Below are 13,785 nucleotides of genomic sequence, written 5' to 3'. Positions count from 1 at the left end.
GTTCCTGCGGTGCCACCGGCTGCTCCGCGGGGACACGCACCCTGGCAACGCTGGCCTGGCACCGCGCCGGCCCCAAGGGTTCATTAATAAATAAATAAATTAAACAAGGGAGACGGGGCCCTCGCAGGCCGCAGACGGGGGCTCCCGCGGCGCTCACTGCGGCGGGGCGCGCGGGGGGCTGTGGGGTCCCCGTTTTGGGAGAAACACGGGCGATCCGGGGCGGCCACCCCGGCTGCTCCTCCCCGGAGCCGCAGGGAGGGCCGTGGTGGCACCGAGGCCCCCGGGGCCACGCGCGTCCCCGCGGCGGCTCTTCCAGGTGGCGGCTTATTGCACGATGCGCGGGGCGCGCGGCGCTTCTCCGGGGCGGCTTCCTTCTCTCCCGACATTCAAGAGGGATTTTTTGTTTTTCCCGACACTGGTTCTTCGTATGTAAAAAATAATAATAATAATAATAATAATAATAAAATAAAAACAGTGGAGGAAAAGTCGAGTCCGTTGGTTGGGAGCAGGGGTGGGGGCAGCACCAGCCGGAATCTAGGAGCATCCACACCGGTCAACCACCATGCCCGGGATCTTGCCATAGATGATCTGCTGTTTGTCATTGAAGTAAAGCATGTTGATGGGGGACATTTTGGTGGGGGTGCAGCAGGGCCCCGCCGAGCCCCGGGGGTTGGCCTGCTGCACCAGGTGGGTGTGCGGGTACTTCTGCATGAACATGTACTCGCACTGCCCCGAGCAGTAGTTGGCTTTGTATCTCTTGGGCGCGATAATCCAGTCCCAGCCGAAGGCCTCGAAGTCGACGGTGAGCGGGTAGCGGCAGCAGCGCGACTCGGTCGAGTGCTCGTCGCAGTCGAGGCCCAGGTTCCTCCGCGAGCGCTTGTTGTTCTCCAGCACCCGCAGCTCCATGAAGGGGTGCTGGGGAGGAGAGGGGAGCCTGAGCCCAGCGTGGCCGCGGTGCCCGACACTGTCCCCATGGGGCTGGGATCATCCCTGTGGGGCTACGATCAGCCCCATGGGGCTGCGAGCATCTCTGGGGAGATGGGGATGTCCCCAGGGAGCTGTGACCCTCCCCAGGGAGTCCTGATTGTCCCCACAGGGCTGTGACCCTCCCTGTGGCGTCTTGACCATCCCCGGGTAGCTGTGATTATCCCCACGGACCTGTGACTGTCCCCATGGCCATCCACACGGGGCTGCAGGGAGTCCCTAGGAGCTGTCACCATTGCCAGGGAGCTATGACTATCCCCACAGAGCTGCGATGGTCCCTGTGGAGCTTTCCATGTCCCCAGAATTGTGACCAACCCTATGGAGCCACGACCATCCCTGCAGGGCCATGAGCAGCCCCTTAGAGCTGTGATTGTCCCCTTGGGGCCGTGACGGTCCCCACAAAGCCACGGTCAACCCCAGGGCCCTGCTACCACCCGCCGGCAGCAGCCGTCACCTACCAGCCCTTCGGCCCCGGGGCCCAGCGAGGTGACGGCCAGGTCGTTGCCGTTGGGGTCGAAGGCGTTGATCTCGATGCCCCAGTTGTTCTGCGGCTGCTTGAACCAGTTCTGCAGCACGTGCTTGAAGTCGATGCTCTGCCAGTGGCCGATGCGCGAGTTGAGGTCGATCTTGAGCGAGCGGATGCGGATGTGGCGGCTGCCCTCCTCCGTCACGGGCTTCAGGCGGAGGATCTGCAGGTAGACGGTGGAGGTGTGCTGCACCGGGCGCAGGTACACCCACAGCTGCGCCTTCACCACCTTCGTGAACATGATCTTGGGGCTGAAGTTGAAGAAGCAGCAGTGGGGGTTGCCCTCGATCTGCACCACGGGGTCCGCTGCGGGGAGAAGGAGGCGTCAGCCCGGGGTCCCCGCGCCGGGGGCTCCACACGCCCCGAGCGCCGCAAACTCCTCCTCGGTCATTAGGAGTTGAAGGGCAGGCCGGAGGTCGCCGGAGGGGTCATTTCCCCTCCGAGCGGGATGAGGGCTCCGAGCTGCCCCCTGACCCGCGTCGCCAGGAAGGCGGGAGCCCCGGCAGGCGCAAGCCGAGGGGATGCGGCGGAGATGCCATGGGGATACCAAAGGGATATCATGGGGATGCTGCAGGGATGCTGCAGGGATGCCATGGGGATGCTGCAGGGATGCCATGGGGATGCCACAGGGATGCTGCAGGGAGGCCATAGGGATATCATGGGGATGCCATAGGGATGCTGCAGGGATGCCATAGGGATATCATTGGGATGCCACAGGGATGCTGCAGGGATTTCACAGGGGTATCATGGGGATGCCACAGGGATGCTGCAGGGAGGCCATAGGGATATCATGGGGATGCCATAGGGATGCTGCAGGGATGCTGCAGGGATGCCATAGGGATATCATGGGGATGCCACAGGGATGCTGCAGGGATTTCACAGGGGTATCATGGGGATGCTGCAGGGATGCCAGGGGGATGCCACAGGGATATCATGGGGATGCTGCAGGGATGCCATAGGGATGCTGCAGGGATGCCATCAGGATGCCACAGGGATGCTGCAGGGATGTCACGGGGATGCTGCAGGGATTTCACAGGGATGCTGCAGGAATTTCACAGGGATATCATGGGGATGCTGCAGGGATGCCACTGGGATGCTGCCGAAATGCCATGGGGATGCCACAGGGATGCTGCCAGGATGCCATAGGGATGTCACAGGGATGCTGCAGGGACATCATGGGGATGCTGCAGGGATGCCACTGGGATGCTGCAGGGATGCCATGGGGATGCCACAGGGATGCTGTAGGGATGCCACGGGGATCCATAGCCACACACAGGGACCACGCAGCGCCTGCAGTGCTACCAGCAGCCTCTACCGCCCAGGGTCCTGCTGCTGCCCATTGTGTTGACATGTCCCACTCCACTCGTGCGCCTTGGATGCTGCCCCAGCTGCCAAACAGCCCTACGGGCTGAGCCACGTGCTCCGAGTGGGAGGCTCTGGCTGTCCTGGGAACCCCCGGCCCTCCCCCAGCCCCGCAGCAGCACCCTGCCTGGCAGAAGCCACTTCCCCGCGGCAAACATCTGGATCAAATTGAGCTGGGAATTTCCAGCCCCCCCGTCAACCCCCTCCTGCCTCCACACACCGGTCAGGTTTAATCGCACCCAGCTGCAGCGCGAGGCCATTTGCTGCGTGCAGGGCCTCCCCAAACACGCCAGGGTCACGACACCCACAAACGCCGGCTCGCGGCTGCACAGGCCCTGCTGCACCTTGCCCTGCGCTGCTCCCCCGGCACCAGCCGCCCCCCGGCGCCCGCCGACCCACGGGGCTCCCACGCCGCTCCGGCCAGGGATGCTCATCCCATCGCGGAGGCAATGGGGGGATAAAGGCTACCGGGACATCAGTGGATATGAGCCGCACGCAGGGGTGACCAAGCTCCCCGCTCCAATGCTCTATGTTTGCAGGACGGTGCAGAGGAGGGGATCAAACCCCTGGTTCCCCAGTCCTCGATCCACCAGTCACCCCTCAGGGAGCCACGCAGGGGCCTTGGGCCACCCCCTGCCATGGGTGGCCCCTGGTGCCCCGTTCAGCTCCCCCTGACCTTGATTGGGGCCACTCGTTATGGCCCTGTAGGCCGGGGGTGGCTCCCTGGCGTGGGGCCTTGGCTGCACCCCCGTCCCCCCGGCGCCCCTCATTAGCCACCCCTCCAGCCCGGGGGTCGCCAGGTCACGGTAGCCCATAAATGCTTTTAGGAGCCAATTAACCTTCCCGAGGTTCTGGTGCAGTTAAGGGGGAAGAAATACGGGCTGGGGAGGCGGGGGGCGGGATGCGAGGGCCGCTTTACATTGCACCCGGGGCGAGGGGGGCAGCCAGGGCAGGCGAGGGGAACCCGAGAGCTTTATGGCTCTGCCGCCCATAAAGCCTCCCCTCCTCCTGTTCAGGAACCATAAAAACCCGCTCAATTGCCAAGGGGCAGCAGAGAGGAGAGGGAGAAAAATCATAATAATAACAGCGCCGAGCAGGGCTGGGGCTCTGCACACGCGAGCGCCCACTGCAGCAGCCCGGGCCCGGCCGCGCTGCCTGCTGTAGGATTTGGGATGCAGGATCAGAGGTTGCAGGATCAGAGGCTGTAGGATCAGGGGCTGTAGGATCAGGGGCTGCAGGATCAGGTCTGCAGGACCTGGGATGCAGGACCAGGGTTGCAAATCCGGGATGCAGGACCCATAATGCAGGACAGGGGACTGCAGGACGGGGTCCCGGGGGCGCTGGCCCTGCTGGGCCCCGGGCCGGAGGTGAGGGGGAGAGGTGGGGGCCGCTCCGCTATTTCTTCGCGGGGGCGGGAGGAAAAGCCCCAGCGTGTTGTCAATTTTATGGGTAATAAAATTTCAAAGCCGCCCGAGTGCATTAATGCCCGGAGGAAGCCGGGCCGGGCGGGGCGGCTCTCACCTCCCGCCTTCCGCCGGGGGGGCGGCGCGGCGGCCGCACAGCCTCATCTAGCGGCTCGGGCAGGTGGAGCGGGGCCGCCCCGGGGGAGCCCGAGACCCGGCGGCACCGGCGGCACCCGGCCTGGGGCACCCGCCCGCCGCGGGTGGAGGGACGGACGGAGCCACGTTACGGCGGAGCGGTCCCTCCTGCCGCCACGACGTCGCGGCCCCGCCGGGGGAACGGGAACCTCGCCGGAGCCCCTCACCGCGGCCTCGGGCTCTGCCCTCGCCCAGTCCTGTCACACGCTGCGCGGGGCCCCGGGAGGCCCCTGGTGTCGCTGTCCCCGCGATCTCAGCCCGGTGCCGCCGCCTGCCCTGGACGGGGGTTGCCGGGCAGGGGCCGCCGTGTCCCCGGCTGTGGGACCAGAGCCGGACCCGGAGCCGCTGCCCGCGCCGGTGCCCGCTATAGGGTCCCCGTGCCCTGCACCTCGTCCCGGTCTCGGTGCCGAGTCCCAGTACCTCGTCCTGGTGCCCAGTGCTGGGTCCCGGTGCCCAGTGCCCCCCTCGCGGCGCTCCGTCCCGATGCCAAATCCCGGTGCCCAGTTCCCCTTCCCGGTGCCGCTGCCCGGAGCCGACTCTCGGCCGTCCCGTCCCGTCCCTCCGCGCGGAGCTGCAGCTCAGCGCGAGGCTGTCCGGTGCCCCGGGGAGTTCGAGGAGCCCCGGAGGGAGCCGAGCGCCCCAGAGGGACGGAGCAGCCCCAGGGAGAGGCAGGGAGCCTCGGGGGAGGTTGGACAGCCGCGGGGTAGAACGAGGAACCCGGAAAGAAGCGGGGGATCCCGGGGGAACCGAGCGGCCCCGGAGGAACCGGGCAACTCTAGGGGTGCCCGAGGAGTCCCGAGGGGAGACAGGGAGCCGCGAAAGGAGTTAGGAGGCCCGGGGTGGGGGTGGGGGGACATGGCAGCCCCGGGGGGACTTAAGCAGCCCGGGGGAGGGACACGAGAGTCCCGGGGGGAGCCGGCCAGTCCCGGGGGGAACCGGGCAGCCTGAGGGGGCTCGGGGAGTCCCGGGGGGAGCCGGGCAGCTCGGGGGGAGCGAGGCAGTCCCGAGGGGACTCGGGGAGTCCCGGCGGGGCTTGGTGAGTCCCGGGGGAAGCTCGGGAAGTCCCGAGGGGAGCCGAGCAGCCCGGGGGCGCCGATGCCTCCGGCGGCCCGGAAAGTTGCGGGCGGGGCGGGGGCCCGGCGGGGCCGGGGCCAGCAGCGAAGTTTGCGGGAGCGGGCGGCGGAACAAAGGCGGCACTGACTTTCCTGGGCCATGCTGATGACGGTCTCCGTGGTGGCGTGGTACTCGTCCTCCTCCAGGTACTCGTCGTGCTGCAGCGAGTCGCCCTGGAAGTCGTGCAGGTCGAGGATCTGCTGGAGCGGCGGCGCCTTGGGCAGCAGCTGCTTCACCACCTCGCGGGTGATGTTGGGCGCTTCCTTGAGGCGCAGCTTGCTCAGGATCTGCGACTTGATGCTCTCCAGGCGCATCTCCTTGCTGTGCCGCCGCCACAGGCACACGGGGCACGCGGGCTCGGCGGCGGGGGGCTGCGCGCCCGCCGGGCCCCCCGCGCACAGCGCCAGCAGCCACAGCAGCACCGGGGCCATGCCGGGGCCTTCCCCGCCGGCCCCCGCCGCGGCGCGCCGGGCCCGGCCGGCGGAGCGGGGCGCGGAGCGGGGCGCGGAGCGGAGCGGCGGCGGCGGCGGGGCGCGGAGCGGGGCGGCGCGGGGCCGGGGGCGGGGGGGGGGAAAAAAAGCGGCGGCGGCGGCCCCGGGGTTTTATATCCCAAGTGAAGTGTGTCGTCAGCGGCCTTGATTGGCTGCGGGCGCACAAAAGAGGTTCTGGCAGGGGCTTGTCACCAGCGAGCCGCCGGCCCCTGCGCACCGGGCCCGGCCCGCACGCCGCCCGCCTGGCCCCGACCCCCGGCCCTGCCCCCGGCCCCGCTCCCGCCCCCGCGCGCGGCCCCGGCCCCCGCGCCGCCCCGGCCCCCCGCGCCGCCCGCCCCCGCCCCGCCCGGCCCCCGCCCCCCGGCCCCGCGGCACTTGCCGGGACTTGGGTCCCGGGGCCGCTCCTGGTGCTGGTACCGGCCCCCCCGGCGCTGCCGTCGCCCCCGGGCCGCAGCATTAACGCTGCCCGCCCCCAGCAGTGCAACCCCCCCCACAGCCCCTCGCCGTCCTCTCCCCGGCCTCAGGCGGCCCCCACGGACCCCTCCCCACTTTGGACGGGGTCCCCGGGCAGCGCTGCGCACCTGGCGCAGAGCGGGAGGGAAGGTGGGACCGAGGGAGGGCTGCAGGGGAGCCGGAGGGAGGGCTGGGGAGAAGAAGCGATGGAGGCGGGAAGCGCAGGGGGATCCGTTCCCCCTCCCACCGGCTCCGCTCCGGCCTCGGCCCCGCAGCCGCAGCCGGGCAGAGCCGGGGCCGCCCCGGGGCTCCCCCGCGGACGGCGCGGGCCGGGCCGGGGCTCGCGGTGTTCCGGGCGCCGTCGGGCAACCCGCGCCGGTGCCGGCCCGCTCCATCCGCCCGCGCCATCAGAACCATGGAGAGGGCAAGAGGGAGGTGCCGCCCCTCCGCACCCCGGGGTCGCCCGGCCCGGCCCTGACCCGCTCCTTGCCCTGGCCCGGTCCCGACGGCGGCGGCAGCGAGGCTTCCCGGGCCCGGTCCGGTGCAGTCCGCAGCGGCTCCGTTGCTCCTCGGCCCGGGCGGCCCGACGGGGCAGTGGGGGGAGACTGGGCGGCCCTACGAGAGGGGGCTGCCGGTCCCGCTCGGCGCGGCCCGCTGCCCCCGGGGGTGCCCGGTGGGCGGTCCTGGGCCCGGTGCGGGGTGGGGGGCGCCCGCCAGGGGGCGCCGCTCCGAACGGGCGCGTCTGCACCGGGCCCGGTGAACCGGGCTCAGCACCGGACTCGGAGCGCCACCGCGCGGCGCCCGGGGAAACCCGCAGCCCCTGCCGCACCGGCCGCCCCCCGGGGCAGGCACGAGGGGCGCTCGGACGCCTGGGCCCCTGTCGGGCAGTGCGAGGCCGGGGGGACCCCGGGGAGAGGGACGGGGGCGGGGGAGAATCGGGGCAGCCGCTCCGTCCCCGAGCGGAGCGCGGGGTTTCCCCACGGAAGCGCCGGTGACATCAGCGCGCCCGGGAGCTGCATCCTCGCGTCGGCGCTGATGTCATCAGCGCGTTGCCAGGGAAACGCAGGGCCCTCGGCGGCCCCGGACGCCTGGGTCCTCCCGGAGCGCTCGCAGCGTGAGCTGGGCGGGACGAGCCGCTGAGGGCAAAGCAGGAGGCGGCGCCCGGACGCCGGGGCCCCGCCCGCAGCGCGGCGGGGCCGCGGGAAAAGGGCAGGACGCCGGGGTCCGCTCCCGGACGGAGCCGAAGGGGTTAAGCGGCGCCGTGACGTGCGCGGGCCCGCCCCGACGGCGCGGGGAGCGGGCGGAGCGGGGCCGCCGCGCAGCGGCCGCCAGCGGCGCCGGTAACGGGGGCGGCGCGAGGACCTCCCCACCCCGGGCGGCCCCGCGGGCACCGGGAGCCCGGGCATCCCCCTACCCCCCTCCGCCCCGTCGGGGTGTCCCTGCCCGGGGGTCCCGCACGTTGCCCCACGTCGAGGCTGGGAGGATCGGGGGGAACCGGCGCCTCCGTAGGGGCAGCGGGGGCTGCCCCATGGGCGCAGTCCCTTGGCCCCACAGTGCTGGGGTGCTTGGGGAGGGGGTGCATCCACCTCCCTCTGGGGATGCATCTGGGCCTCCCGCCAGGCCCGGCTGGGATGGGGAAGGGGGGGGCAGCCGCCCGGTTCATCCTCCCAGGCGGGCTGGGACAGCAGGGATGTCCCCCCCTCCATCCACGTCTGCACCTCTGGACCGCGCCCAGGCCGCCCGCACATCTGGCAGGCGTTTGGGCTAATTATAGCCAGGCGGGTGCCAGGCCGGCGGCGGGGGCGGGTGCCCAGCAGGGCGGGATGGGGCCCGCGGGCTTCCCACACCCAGCGATTGCAGGCCCTGAGCCTCCCGGCTCCCGATTTTTTTAGCGCCAGCTCCTCAGGGAAGAGCCGGGAGCTGGTCGGGAGATCTCGCTCAGGCCATCCCTGTTTCCCGTCCCCGCGCCATGGCGGGGCTCCTGAAGAGCCTGGTGAGCGCCTCGGAGAAGGCGGCGCACATCGCCCGCCTGTGCCGCCACGAGGACGCCCTCTTCCACCTGCTCGTGGCCGAGAAGACGGGCGCCGACAAGAACCAGCGCTTCGTGCAGGACTTCAAGACGCTGGCGGATGTGCTCATCCAGGAGGTCATCAAGCATGACGTGGGCTGTGAGGTAGGTTATGGGCCCCGGGGCATCCCTGCATCCCTACCCGTGGCAGCCCGGAGCGCTGCTGCATGGACCTTCCCTCTCTGCCTCCCAGTTCCCAGAGCTGCGGGACCACATTGGCGGAGAGGAGTCCAATGAGTTCAGCAATGGGCTGGGTGAGTCCGTGTGGGGCAGGGGAGCACGGAGGTGACGGGGGGACAAGGTCCCTGACAAGGTCCCTGCCCATCCCCAGGGGAGACGGTGGTGGTGCAGGTCTGCGCCACGCAGGGCGACACCGCAGCCCTGCTCTGCCGGGTGTTGGAGAACAACCGGGCGGCCGCTGAGCTGCTGGCAGCCGCCGTGCACCAGGACGTGGTGCTGGGCGACGCCGAGCTGGACGCCGTGGCGCTGAGCGTCCCTGCCAGCGAGCTGGCCATCTGGATAGACCCCATCGGTGAGGCCCCGCGTGGCGCGGGGGGCGCACGGAAGCCCCGCACCGCGCCAAGGCCTGGCCAACGGCAACCTCTGCCCGCAGACTCCACCAACGAGTACATCCGTGGGCACGAGGACGTGACGCCCGAGGACGGCATCTACCCAGCAGGGCTGCGCTCGGCGCTGGTGCTCGTGGGTGCCTACGAGCGCCGCTCGGGCTGCCCTGTGCTGGGCGTCATCAACGAGCCCTTCTTCCGACGGGACCCGCTCACCCAAAGGTAGCGGCACCGCCGGCCCCGTGCCGGGCGGCGGGGGCGGCTCACGCGTTACCGGGTGCTGGGCATCCCCGCTGTCCCCGCAGGTGGCATGGCAGGTACCACTGGGGCGTCTCCTACGGCGAGGAGCGCCTGTGCTCGCTGCGAGCGCCGCCGCTGCGCACGCCGCCCACCGTGGTGCTGAGCCGGGCCGAGGCGGCGGCCGTGCGGGCGGCCCTGGCGCCGCTGTGCGGCCCCCGGCTCTGCTTCGCCGCCGGCGCCGGCTACAAACTGCTCTGCGTCATCCTGGGGCTGGCGGACGCCTACGTGCTCTCAGAGGGCAGCACGTTCGCGTGGGACGCGTGCGCCCCCCACGCCATCCTGCGCGCGCTGGGCGGCAGGGCCGTGCCGCTGGCGGGCGCCCTGCGGGCCCGCCGGGGGGGGGACAGCGCGCCGCCCCCCCAGCTGCTCTACAACCGCCCGGCCGCGGGGGCCGCCGGGGCCCAGCGCTGGGCCAACCGGGGGGGCCTGGTGGCCTACGTGCACCCCCAGCACCTGGAGGCCGTGCTGGCCGCGCTGGCCGCCGCGCCGGAGCTCTGACCCCGACCTTCGCCGGCCTGCGGAGCGGGAATGCCGCGGGGACCCCATAGGGCGCAGGGAGCCGACGCGTGGGGCCGCCGGGCCCCCGGTGTGGGGTGGTGCTGGACCCCCAGCGCAGCGCCCTCCCCCAAGCTCCGGCAGCATTAAAGTGTCCTTGTCCCCACCACGTCTGTGCTGTTCTGGCGACACCGAGGGGAGGGACACGGTGGGACAAGGCGGGGGGAAGTTCACGGGGCCTCCTGAGGGCGGAGGGAGCAGTGGGGCAGGGACGCGGACCCCCTCTGAGGGGGCGGGATGTGGGGCGAGGCGGCGGCCCCGGTGCGGGTGGACGTGGGGTGGGACGGGAGCCCCATGGGCGGCGACACGACGGCGCGGGCCGGGGTCCCCGCTGCGGGGAGGACACGCGGGCCGCGCGGCAGCGGGTCCGGCGCCCCGGCGGGGCCGCGCGCACCGGGCGGCAGCGGGGCCGGGCCGGGGCGGTACCGGGCGGGGCGGGGCCGGGGCTTCCTGTTGACTCGCGGCCCCCGTCACATGATCGTGGAGTGAACGGAGCGGGCGGCGGAGCCGGTGAGCGGGGCCGGGGCTGGGGAGCGGCAACCGGGAACGGGAACGGGAACGGGAACAGGGAACGGGGCTTTCCCCCCACTTCGCCCCGTCGGTGCGAGCGACCCGGGCGCGGGGCGGTGCTGTCCCTTCCCTTCCCTTCCCGTCCCGTCCCTTCCCGTCCCGTCCCGTCTCGTGGGGCGTTTCTCAGGAGCCGCTTCCCGCAGGAGCGGCCATGGCCATGGAGGGCGGCATGAAGTGCGTCAAGTTCCTCGTTTTCATCTTTAATTTCATCTTCTGGGTGAGTCGCGGCGGGCGCCGCCGTCCCGGGGACCCCGCGGGGACGGGAGAGGCGGCGCCTGCCCAGCCCCGCGTGGGGCTCCGCGTGGCCCCCGAACCGCCCGCGGGCCCCGTCTGTCCCGCCCGGCCCCTCCTTGGCCTCCCTGTGTTGGGTTCCCCGCGGGGCCGGGCCGGGATCGCGCGGCAGGGGGAGCCTGGAAGAGCTCCGGAGTTGGGGGGCAGCGGGGGTTGTTGCAGGGAGGGACTTTGCCCGCTCCGAGAGCGAGCCGGGCCGCTCTGTGGGCTGGTAGTGCCATCAATAGGTTCCAGGGGTAACATGTTTGGGCAGGGCAAGGCAGACGAACCCTGGTTGGGGCGGGGAGCGGGGGGCTGCACCCCAAGATGGGGCAGCGAGCGGGGGGGGGGTGTCACCGCTGGGGTCCCCGACGTGCCCCACACCCCCCTTGGGTAGGGGGATACCCCCAAGGCCTCGTCGCGCTCCCGTTCCCAGCGCCCGGAGCGGGGCCGGGGTGGCTCCGACCCCTCCCCCAGGCGGGACGTGGCTTTGGGGAAGTCGGGGTGAGGAAAGAGCCACAAGGGCCACCAACGGCCGGGGGACAGCGGGGACGCTGCCCGCCCGCCCGCGCCGAGGAAACCCGAGGCCGGGAATGACTCGAGGCCGGGAATGACTCGTCCCATCCTGGTCCCACCCTGATCCTGCCGGGCTGAGTCACTCCCGGAGGACACCGGCAGCCGGGGGGGTGGATGGGGGTTCGGAGCGGGGGGGTCGCTGTGTTTTGCCGCAGACGGGGGGCAGCGGTGCCAGGCGCCCTGGAGCCGCCGGGCGCGGGTGTTTGTGCAGCCGGGTGCTGTTTGCTCTCGCTCTCACCCTCGAGCAAACAGCCCTGAGTGGTGCCGGGGCGGGGGACGGGGGCGGCCGCGGGCCCTCCCCGGCGCCGCCGCCGCTCCTGCCCCGTGGTGCCCGTCCCGGCGTCCGGTCCCGGTCCCGAGAAACTGAGGCCGGCAGGGCCAGATCCGGAGCCCGGAAGACAGGATGGATCCCATCCTGTCCCACCTCCGGGAAGGGACCCAGGCGTCCTGGCTGCCGCTCCGCCTCGCTCGCCTCTGCCGCCTCCCCCGCCCCTTCCCTCCTCCGCCTGGGAAGGGGCCCAGGAGTCCTGGCTTGCCCGAGAAGTGGGGCTGGTGTCTGGGAAGGAGCCTCTCCGGTCTCGGAGTGCCAGGATCCGGCTGGGCCGAGACGACCTCCCTCTCCAAGGCCCCTTCCTGGCGTTCCCGAGGTGGCCGACGTGGCTCCTGCATGGCCGCCGGCAGAGCCGGACGCACAGGGATGTTCCCGCCACTCCCAGATCCCGCGCCGGGATGTCCGCGCTGCCGCCTGCCCCCACAAGGGCTGCCCCCCATTTTGGGGACCAAATCCGGCATCTTGGGGAGCAGCAGGACTCCCATCCGGGGCCACCGCCCCGTGGTGATGCGTCCCGGCTGCTCTGGGTGCCGTGGGGTGCGTGACCCTGCCCCACAGAGCCCCATGTCCCTCCCAGGTGTGCGGCGTGGCCCTCATTGCCATCGGCGTCTACGCCCAAGTGGCCCTCAACAAGGCGCTGGTGGTGACGAGCGCCTCGGCCTCCAGCACGCCCATCGCCATCGTCGTCGTGGGCGTCATCATTTTCTTCATCTCCTTCTTCGGCTGCTGCGGCGCCTGGAAGGAGAGTTACTGCATGGTCACCACGGTGAGCACCCCGCGGGACGGGGGGTGACGTGGGGGTCCCAACCGGCGGCTCTGACCCCCATGTCCCCCTGCGCAGTTTGCCATCCTGCTCAGCCTCATCTTCCTGGTGGAGGTCGCCGCGGCCATCGCCGGATACGTCTTCAAGGACAAGGTGGGGACGCGCGGGGCTGGCGGGGGGAGCCACGGGGTGTCCTGTCCCCCTGTCCCTCCCGCGGCCGCTCGCTGAGCCCCGGTGCCCCCAGGTGCGCTCGGTGCTGGAGCAGGGGCTGCAGGAGGCTGTGCAGAAGTACGGGGAGGACGCGACGCTGCGGGAAGCGGTGGACGAGCTCCAGGAGGAGGTGAGCGCAGGGGACCAGGGGGTGGATTCGGGGGGCGGCTTCGGTCCCCGTGACCCTCCCAGCCCCTTGTCCTCCCCTCCAGTTCCACTGCTGCGGTGTCGCCAACTACACGGACTGGGCCAACGTGCCCCCCTTCAAGGGCAACGACACGGTGCCGCGCTCCTGCTGCCGCGTCAACAGCACCACCTGCAACGTGCACCCCAGCCCCGCCACCGTCTACCAGGAGGTGAGACCCGCGTCCCGTCCCCCCCGTCCCCTCCCGCCGCCACCGCGGGGTCCTCAGCGTCCCCGTCCCCGTCCCGCAGGGCTGCGTGCAGAGCCTCGAGGCCTGGATGAAGAAGAACATCGTGGTGGTGGCCGCCGTGGCGCTGGGCATCGCCTTCTTTGAGGTGACGTTTGGGGCCGGGGGGGTTGCTGCATGTCCCCCCCATCCCAGAACCCTACCATAACTTCACCTTCCCCCCGCCAGGTCCTGGGCATCATCTTCGCCTGCTGCCTCATGAGGGGCATCCGCAGCGGCTACGAGGTCATGTAGGGCCGGGGCCCCCGTGCCCGCTCGGCCCGGGGTGGCCGCTGCCGCCGGACCCCGTCCTGGCTGCCGCTGGGGAGCCCTGGGGGTCCCCCCCGGCACTTTATATTTTGGAAATAAACCCGGCTTCCTCGGAGCTCTGCCCCGGCCCCCTGCGCCGGACGGGCCCTGGGGTGGGGGGAACGGGGCTTCCCCAAGGGATTTGGGGTCCCTCCCGCAGATTCATCCCCAACGGGGGTGCCCCAAGGCTGGCGATGGGCGTCGTGACCACCCTTTGCCCTGGGGGATGCAGCTCCCTCCCCACGGCAGGACCGTCCCTGCGGGTCTGGGGGTCCCTCGCGCAGTCAATCGGGCCCCGGCGTCCGGGCGCAAGGAGGGTGGCGGGGCCGA

General features: G+C 71.5%; 3 protein-coding genes across 3 annotated transcripts; 2 read left to right on the top strand and 1 right to left on the bottom strand.

The window, feature by feature from the left end:
- Positions 1-439: 439 nt before the first annotated feature.
- On the bottom strand, positions 440-6,014 carry GDF11 (growth differentiation factor 11). Its single transcript, XM_088520689.1, has 3 exons — positions 5,672-6,014; positions 1,443-1,816; positions 440-915 (listed from the first exon to the last, which is right to left on the bottom strand). The coding sequence occupies exons 1-3, from the start codon at positions 6,012-6,014 to the stop codon at positions 535-537; spliced, it is 1,098 nt and encodes a 365-aa protein (XP_088376815.1). The 3' UTR covers positions 440-534.
- A 2,479-nt stretch (positions 6,015-8,493) lies between these two features.
- Positions 8,494-9,976, top strand: INPP1 (inositol polyphosphate-1-phosphatase). Its single transcript, XM_088520688.1, has 5 exons — positions 8,494-8,700; positions 8,789-8,849; positions 8,927-9,127; positions 9,209-9,383; positions 9,467-9,976. The coding sequence occupies exons 1-5, from the start codon at positions 8,497-8,499 to the stop codon at positions 9,957-9,959; spliced, it is 1,134 nt and encodes a 377-aa protein (XP_088376814.1). The 5' UTR covers positions 8,494-8,496; the 3' UTR covers positions 9,960-9,976.
- Positions 9,977-10,705: 729 nt separating this feature from the next.
- Positions 10,706-13,405, top strand: CD63 (CD63 molecule). Its single transcript, XM_088520694.1, has 7 exons — positions 10,706-10,803; positions 12,341-12,529; positions 12,605-12,679; positions 12,771-12,866; positions 12,949-13,092; positions 13,172-13,255; positions 13,336-13,405. Exons 1-7 carry the CDS (start codon positions 10,738-10,740, stop codon positions 13,399-13,401), a joined length of 720 nt encoding a protein of 239 aa, XP_088376820.1. The 5' UTR covers positions 10,706-10,737; the 3' UTR covers positions 13,402-13,405.
- Positions 13,406-13,785: the final 380 nt, after the last annotated feature.

This window comes from Tinamus guttatus, unplaced genomic scaffold (assembly GCF_059628265.1).
Source record: "Tinamus guttatus ecotype Peru unplaced genomic scaffold, ASM5962826v1 Tinamus_guttatus_pri_ptg000096l, whole genome shotgun sequence".
In the NCBI taxonomy this organism is placed as follows: Eukaryota; Metazoa; Chordata; class Aves; order Tinamiformes; family Tinamidae; genus Tinamus; species Tinamus guttatus.
The sequence above is the reverse complement of the archived record's forward strand: the minus strand, read 5'-3'. Positions and strand labels throughout refer to the sequence as shown.